This window comes from Solanum verrucosum, unplaced genomic scaffold (genome assembly GCF_900185275.1).
Source record: "Solanum verrucosum unplaced genomic scaffold, falcon-dt-bn FXZP01000031.1, whole genome shotgun sequence".
Lineage (NCBI taxonomy): Eukaryota > Viridiplantae > Streptophyta > Magnoliopsida > Solanales > Solanaceae > Solanum > Solanum verrucosum.
The window spans coordinates 1954301-1963011 of record NW_026020194.1 but is presented as its reverse complement, the minus strand read 5'-3'; the positions used below and the strand labels follow the sequence as shown (position 1 = coordinate 1963011).

The following is an 8711-nucleotide window of genomic DNA, read 5'->3' as shown; positions in this document are numbered from 1 at the left end:
TTCTGAGGGAGGGCAACTTCCAAGTGACCTCGTCCTTAGACTTGAGCGCAAGATTTTATATTTGAAAGAAGAAGTAGTGCATATGCATGATTTGGCCAAGTTGTCTATTTCTCTCGGAACCCAGTTTGGCGAAAATATAGACAATCCTCCTCACTTTAACCAAACAACCATGCCAAACAATCCTCCAACCAATGTATCCCGACCTGAACCCACCCATCCAAATATCTTCCCACCACTTCATGCCCAAAATACCCAAATCTCATTTTTCCACTACTACTAACAAACTAAACCAACCATTCCAGAACCAATTCCAAATGCAAACCCTTCATATACTTCCAGAAATAACAACCTCAACCCCATATATGTGGAAACCGCTCCCGTGACCCATAATTACTATGAATCAGAGCCCTCCCAAAAGGACATTCTGATAAAAAACCTGACCGAGAGATTAGATAGCTTGGCCAACAGGGTGCAACATGTGGAGGGAAGCAAGAGGTTGGGAGGACTAAGCTATGAGGATTTGTGTATACACCCCGACGTAGAACTGCCTGAAGGGTACAAGCTTCCAAAGTTTGAAATGTTTAATGGCATTGGAGATCCCAAAGCCCACCTGCGAATGTACTGTGACAAGCTTGTAGGGGTGGGAGGGAGATGAGAGGGTACTCATGAAGTTGTTTATGAGGAGTCTCACCGAGGAGGCTCTATCATGATATATTGAACAAGACCCTCGAAAGTGGGTTGAGTGGGTGGACATGGCAACAAACTTCAGGAATAGATTTGGATTTAATGTAGAAAATGCACCTGACTGGTTCTACATCCAAAACCTGAAGAAAAAGCCCATTGAATCCTTTCAGGATTACGTTATTAGATGGAGGTTTGAGGCGGCTAGGGCCAGACCTCCCATGGAAGAATTATAAATCAAAGACTACTTCATCGTGCCCAAGAACCACAATATTATGACAGGATGATGCTTGTAGCTGAGAAGAGCTTCGCTGAAATTATCAAATTAGGCGAAAGAATTGAAGAAGGCATAAAAAATGGGACCATCATTAACCTAGAGGCCCTACAAGCCACCAACAAAGCTCTGCAATCCGAGGGAATGACAGAAAATTAGAAGAAAACAGGCTCAGTCATGATGGCTCAGGGAACCAGAAGCCCTTATAAGTACCAATCAACAACCCCACCTCCATCTCCATATCCCTATACTCCATATCCTTCAGCTCCACCACCTATATCTCTCAACCCCATGCCAATATATTACCTAAATGCTCCTCCTCAATATCAACAAACTTCATATCCTGTTTATAATGCCCAACCAACATACTTCCAAACTCCACCACCCACTCAAACACGGAACTACCGAAACAGACCTCTATATGAAAGAAGACCTGCAAAAAACTATACCCCTCTGGCTAAGCCCATAACCCAACTTTAATGAGAGACTGAAAGAGACTGACTATGTCACCCCAGTTCCTGCATTGCCTGTGGATGTCCACACAAAATTATATGACCCTAACAAGGTTTGTGCCTACCATTCTGGGATGAAAGGTCACACTACCGAAGTTTGCAGAGCCCTGAAAGATAAGGTTCAAATGCTGATTGATACTAAGGCCATCAACCTCAAGGATCCAGCACCAAATGTTGCAAACAACCCTCTGCCTAACCATCAGGTCAACATGGTAGAAGTTTATGATACCTCGAATTGGGAGAAATCCATCTGGGTCCTTGAGCCAGAAGAATCAATAACTGTTACCACCCAGACTCCAATGGTAGTGCAAAGGCGTGCTCCGTTTGAGGTTGAGGTTGACATGCCCAAGCCCCCATTCAACTTCCTCAGAGCTCATCCTCGTCCCTAATTTGATACCTATGCTATCCCATGGGATTATGGAAAGGGAAAGACGAAAGTGGAAGAAGCAGACACTGCAGCAAGAATGACTAAATCTGGAAGAATATACACTTTCGAAAATTTGGTTCAAGGTAGCTCCAGCAAGTCCAAGGCACCAATTGTAGAGCTTAAAGATAATGGTATCTGGAAGAAGGCACAAGCTAAAGAGTACTCTACTGTTGATCAATTGAGTAAAACCTCGTCCCAAATATCAATCTTGTCATAGCTGCAATCTTTTGAAACTTATCGGAACACTCTATTGAAGGTCATGGGTGAAGCCTATGTCCCATCTAGCATCACTCATGGAGAGGAGGCCCAAATGGTCCAGCAGGTTTTTGAGGCATACCGAATATCTTTTCATGAATATGAGTTGCCACTTGAAGGAACAACCAACAATAAGGCTTTATACATTTCAGCTCAATATCAGGACAAGATAATCACCAAAGCCTTGGTTGATTCAGGCTCCGATTTGAATATCTGCCCTTTGAGCACATTGACAAGGCTAGGCGTGGATAGTGGAAAGATCCAAACTTGGAAGATGAATGCGAGAGCTTTTGATGGCTCTCAGAGGGGTACTATTGGGGAAATAACCTTGGACATGCTCATTGGTCCTGCTACTTTCCCAATAGCTTTCCAGTACTTGGATATTCCATCCTCATATAACTTATTGCTTGGTCGTCCTTGGATTCATATAGCTGGAGTAGTTCCCTCTACTCTTCATCAATGCTTAAAGTTTGAATGGGATCACAAAGAGGTTGTAGTCCATGGGGAAAAGGGACATCATGTATATGCGATAGAAGGAAGGGGTTATCTAGACAGTGAGATGTACCATACAGTTGAGCTTGTTGGCAACATTGAAGTGCAACCTTGGTTTAGCAAGAAGATCATAGATTTGATGGCCTGGTTTGGTTTTGAGCTCGGGAAAGGTTTGTGAGCCAATCTACAAGGAATAGTTGAACCTATACAACCCGTTCGTCATTCAACCACTTTAGGCTTGGGATACAAATATACTACTGAGGAGTGGCTTGATTGACATCCACCTAGAGATGGGTAATACTATCCATTGAAGAAACCCATACCACCATTGCATTAATCATTTCGATCGGTAGGTTTCATGGGTGACATCATTGATGAGGTTCTAGAAGACATGTAAAGTTTGTATTTGACCAAAGATGAAGGAAAAGGCTGCAATGTCGTGATCAACGAGGACGAGAAAGGGGACCCTAGATGAAACAGTGAAGCGAAGATCAACATCAACATTTGGACCTCAACTCCATCCAGAGCTCGTCGGGCATCTGGGTAGCATTGGAAGAAGTTTTCCTATCAAATTTTAAAAGTTTTCAATAAACAGTTTTAAATTCCAATTCTCTATTATTGTTTTCAAATGCTAGTATTATGAAACTCTTGAATTTAATCAATAAAGTTCTTTTCCCATCTATTTAATATCTTATATTTATTTGTGCGTCATTATTTCTTCCAGCAAAATCTGTTACAAAAATGTTGAATCTGAGACTATGGCATATAATTAGATTGCACAGCTTAACATTAATGACTTAGAGGAAGTCGAAGAAAGTGAGGTCCCTAAAGAGTTAATCAGAAAGGTTGAGGAATTCAAGGAAAAGCCCAACTCGAATTTAGTGGAAATAGATGTGGTAAATCTGGGGTATTCAGAAGTGGTACAAGAGACCCGAGTAAGCATCCATATGATGGAAGATGACAAGAAAGAGTATACAGAGTGTCTCATGGAGAATAAATATATCTTCACCTGGTCCTATGCAGACATGACATGGTTAAACACTTCAATCGTAGCTCATCGATTGCCTACTGATCTAACATGTCCTCCTGTGAAGCAGAAGCTGAGAAAATACAAGGCTTAGTTGAGTTTGAAAATCAAGGAAGAAATATCAAAGCAATTGGATGCTGGAATCCTTCAAGTGATGGAGTACCCAACCTGGCTTGCAAATGTCGTTCCAGTCCCTAAGAAAGACGAAAATGTTAAAGTTTGTGTAGATTATCGGGATCTCAAAAAAGCTAGTCCCAAAGATAATTTTCCATTGCCTAACATACACATCTTGATTGATAACTGTGCTAAGCATGAAACACAATCGTTCGTGGATTGCTTTGTCGGCTATCATCAAATTGAGATGCACAAGGACGATGCTGAGAAGACTGCATTCATCACACCGTGGGGTGTTTACAACTACAAGGTAATGCCTTTCGGGTTAAAGAATGTTGGCGCTACATACATGAGGGCAATGACCACCCTGTTTCACGACATGATCCACAAGGAAATTGAAGTTTATATGGATAATGTCATCATCAAATCAAAGAAGGGTTCAAATCATCTAAATGATCTGCGAAAGTTCTTTGCCAGGCTACGCAAGTATAACTTGAAGTTAAATCCCGAAAAATGTGTCTTTGGGGTTCCTGTTGGAAAGCTTCTGGGTTTCATTGTCAGCCGTCGGGGTATAGAACTGGATCCATCGAAAATCAAAGCCATTAGTGATCTACCTCCGCTGAACAGTAAGAAAGAGGTAATGAATTTCCTGGGTCAACTAAATTACATTAGTCGTTTCATAGCCCAATCTACTGTCATTTGTGAGCCTATCTTCAAGCTGTTGAAGAAGGATGCTGCGGTGAAATAGACAGATGAATGTCAACAGGCGTTTGACAAAATCAAAGATTACTTGTCCAATCCACCTGTGTTGGTTCCACCAAAATCTGGTAGACCACTGTTGTTATACATATTAGTGTTGGATAATGCTTTCAGCTGCATTTTGGGACAACATGATATGACTGGAAAGAAGGAGCAGGCGATATATTACATGAGTAAGAAGTTTACATCATATGAAGCTCGATACTCTCTATTGGAGCGTACCTATTGTGCTGTAACTTGGGTCGCCCAGTAGCTGCGACACTACCTCTCCTCACATACTACTTATCTAATTTCAAGGATGAATCCTCTGAAGTATATCTTTCAAAAGACCATGCCTACATGTAAACTGGCTAAATGACAGATATTACTGAGCGAGTTTGACATAGTGTATGTTACACAAAAAGAAGTGAAGGCACAGACGTTAGCAGATCATATGGCGGAGAACCCTATAGATGATGATTATAGACCGTTGAAGACTTACTTCCCAGACGAAGAAGTAGCTTTTGAAGGGGAAGACATTTCTGAAGAATATGATGGTTGGAGGATGTTCTTTGATAGAGCTAAGAAGTTGAGCGGATCCGACATTGGAGTTGTTTTGATCTCACCAACTAGGCAACATTATCCGGTATCAGCCAAACTTAGGTTCCTCTGCTAAAATAATATGGCTGGTTATGAAGCTTGCATATTGGGGCTCCGACGCGCTATCGACTTAGATATATAGGAAATGTTGATAATAAGAGATTCAGACCTATTGATTCATCAGGTCCGAGGTGAATGGGCTACCAAGAATCGGAAGTTGTTACCATACTTAGAGTGTGTGCATAGGTTGTGCAAAAGGTTCATCAAGGCAGAATTCAAACATATGCTAAGGATCCAGAATGAATTCGCAGATGCCTTAGCCACATTGTCTTCCGTGATTCAACATCCTGATCATAATTACATTGATCCTATTTACATCCATATATACGAGCAACCATCATACTGTTTTCATGTTGAGGAAGGACCTGATGGAAAACCTTGGTACAATGACATTCGAGGATATTTGAAGAGCGGTGAGTATACAGAGGATGCAACAAGTGTACAAAAGCGTACAATTCGGAGGTTAGTAAATCAATTCTTCCTAAGTGGAGAAATCCTTTATAGGAGGACTCCCGACTTGGGGTTGCTAAGGTGCGTCGAAGCTGGAGAAGCTAGTGGACCGATTGAAGAGATATATGCAGGAACATGTGGTCCTGACATGAATGGTTTTACATTGGCCAAAAAGATCCTGAGATCGGGATATTTCTGGCTAACTATGGAGACAGACTGTATTCACTATGTTAAAAAATGTCACCAATGTCAGACTCATGTAGATATGATTCGAGTTCCTCCCAACGAAATCTATGTTACTAGTTCACCTTGGCTTTTTGCAGCTTGGGGCATGGACGTTATTGGTCCAATCGAGCCAGCGACATTCAATGTACATAGATTCATTCTGGTTGCAATTGACTACTTCACCAAATGGGTCGAAGCCACATCTCACAAATCAGTGACAAAGAAGGTTGTGGATGATTTTGTCAAAAATAATATTATCTGTAGGTTCGGAATTCCTGAGTCAATCATCACTGATAATGGAACCAACATAAATAGTGATTTGATGAGATCATTGTGTGAGAAATTCAAGATCAGTCATCGAAATTCTACAATATATAGACCACAAATGAATGAAGTTGTTGAGGCTCCAAACAAGAACATCAAGAGGATATTACGCAAAATTGTCGACAATCATAGACACTGGCATGAAAAGCTATCATTTGCATTGCTAGGATATCGTACCACCATCAGAACTTCTACTGGGGCTACACCTTATTTTCTGGTATATGGTAATGAAGCTGTGATACCTGCTGAAGTAGAGATACCATCTCTAAGGATTATTCAGGAAGCGGAGTTGAGTGATGCTAAATGGATACAAGTTCGGGCGGAGAATCTGACATTAATAGATGGAAGAAGAATTAGCGCCATTTCTCATGGTCAACTCTATCAATAGAATGGCCAGAGTTTTTAATAAGAAAGTTAGACCAAGACACTTCTCACCTGGTCAACTGGTTTTGAAGCGGATTTTCCCAAATCAAGATGAAGCAAAGGGTAAATTCTCACCAAACTGGCAAGGCCCATACATAGTCTCTCGGGTATTGACAGGCGGAGCCCTCATACTTGCAGAAATGGATGGAGAAGTTTGGCCCAAACCTATCAACTCAGATGCTGTGAAGAGATATTACATCTAAGTTTGTTTCAGGCTCTCTTACTCTGTATTTTGGAACTACGTCAGACCTGATTCCCTTTTAAGAGGGGATACGTAGGCGCTCCTATGGAGTTCGGTCTTTATCCTAATAAAAATTTCTTTTTCCTCTTTTACTGTGTAACTGGGGCAGAATTTTTGAGAGGGTCTCAAAAATTCCATCAGAAGGAAATTTTCCTGCAAGTGATGACACTGGGGCAGAATTTTTGAGAGGGTCTCAAAAATTTCTTCAAATGAGCATTTTCTGCACAAATCAAGACTGGGGCAGAATTTTTGAGAGGATCTCAAAAATTCACAGCAATCAAGCTATAATCTTCAACAAAGATCAGATAACAGATTTGCTATTGAGTCAGATGTTGTAAAGTCTCAAACTGTGCAATGGTCAAAGATTCAACATTACTTTTTACATACTATTATTTTCAAAAACTTTTTCAAAACTCTCCCTCCTTCTATTTTACATTTTTCTTCAAAGTAAATGCCCGGAAAAGTTTGGATGGCATGCCAAAGGGAGCACATTGGTCGGAGCAGATCAACCGCTCCTATTTTTAAACTCACAATTTTTCTTTAAATACAGGAAAAATAGCTACAGATACAAAAGTCAGCTTCAACATCGTCTGACCACTATTAAGCTCGACGAATCGCCAATAAACGGCGCCCTATCCTTCTGAAAAGATAAAAGGACCAAGCTATTTTGAGCTCGACAATCGCCAATCAATGGTACCCTACCCTTCCAATCAGACAAAAGGATCAAACTACTCCATATCAAGCCCGACAAATCAACTTTTCAACTGCACCCACTCCTTACAATAGGACGAAGGGTCAAAGCTACAATATTCTGAATTCGTCAACAAATGACACTCAATCCTTTTAAAAGGCGAAGGTTTATGCCCTCAAACAATTATCGCATGAGCCCGAAAACTATATTGTGCTCGGAGATTACATTGTGGTCAAGATTACATTTGTGCCCGATATTGCATTATGCCCGAGATCCCATTGAGCCCGATAATTGCATGTGCTCGATATTGCATGTGCCCGATATTGCATGAGCCCGAAGATTGCATTGTGCCCGATATTGCATGCGCCCAAAGATTGCATGTGGTCGAGAATCGCATTGTGCCCAATATTGCATATGCCCGAAGATTGCATTGTGCTCGATATTGCATGTGCCTGAAGATTGCATTGTGCCCGATATTGTATCTGCCCGAAGATTGCATTGTGCCCGATAATGCATGTGCCCGAAAATTACATCATTGCATGTTCTCGAGATTGCATTGTGCCCGAGAATTGCATATGCCCAAATAAATTCCAATCAAGCTACAAGTATCAACAGTTTCCCGAATTATAGATACGCTTTCTTTACTCATTACTCATATTCCTAAGGTGTCATGGTCTAAATGCATCATTTTCATGGCCTGCGGACATCATATCATGGCCTAAGGATTTACTTTCTGCTTATCATGATCCAAATGTGTCATAGTCTAAAGACATCATTTTTCATGGCCCACAGACAATATTTTCATGACCTGAGGATATAATTTTTGCGTATCATAGCCCTAGACATCATAGCCTAAGGCATCATTCTCATAGTCTTAAGGCAAACATCATGGTCGATATGGGAAATTGCATTATGATTACATTTATCGTTTGTTTGATATATTTGCCCTAATCATGTTACAAGCTACAGATTTGCAGAGACTAACATTTTGTAGATAAGACATTTTCCACCTCTCGGCTACAATTATTGTGCTTACATCTATCGAACAAAGGCCCTATCAAATTCTTTGCTACTCATATTACTGTTTTTCATCTAATCCTTGGCTACTCTTATTACCTCCTCTTCATCAGATCCTTTGCTCTTAAACCATAAATCTCTCTGTCATGCCTTCTCACTA

General features: G+C 40.9%; 1 protein-coding gene across 1 annotated transcript; it reads left to right on the top strand.

The window, feature by feature from the left end:
• The first annotated feature begins 3822 nt into the window (after window positions 1-3822).
• On the top strand, window positions 3823-6567 carry LOC125829589 (uncharacterized). Its single transcript, XM_049508796.1, has 4 exons — window positions 3823-4419; window positions 4531-4773; window positions 4903-5166; window positions 5305-6567. Exons 1-4 carry the CDS (start codon window positions 3823-3825, stop codon window positions 6565-6567), a joined length of 2367 nt encoding a protein of 788 aa, XP_049364753.1.
• The last annotated feature ends 2144 nt before the right edge of the window (window positions 6568-8711 follow it).

Coding starts and splice junctions, on each gene's coding strand:
- LOC125829589 (XM_049508796.1), top strand. CDS start 3,823: ATGGAGTACCCAACCTGGCTTGCAAATGTCGTTCCAGTCCCTAAGAAA. Junction 4,420..4,530: donor CGCTGAACAGTAAGAAAGAG/GTAATGAATTTC, acceptor GCGGTGAAATAG/ACAGATGAATGTCAACAGGC. Junction 4,774..4,902: donor TGGAGCGTACCTATTGTGCT/GTAACTTGGGTC, acceptor GCTAAATGACAG/ATATTACTGAGCGAGTTTGA.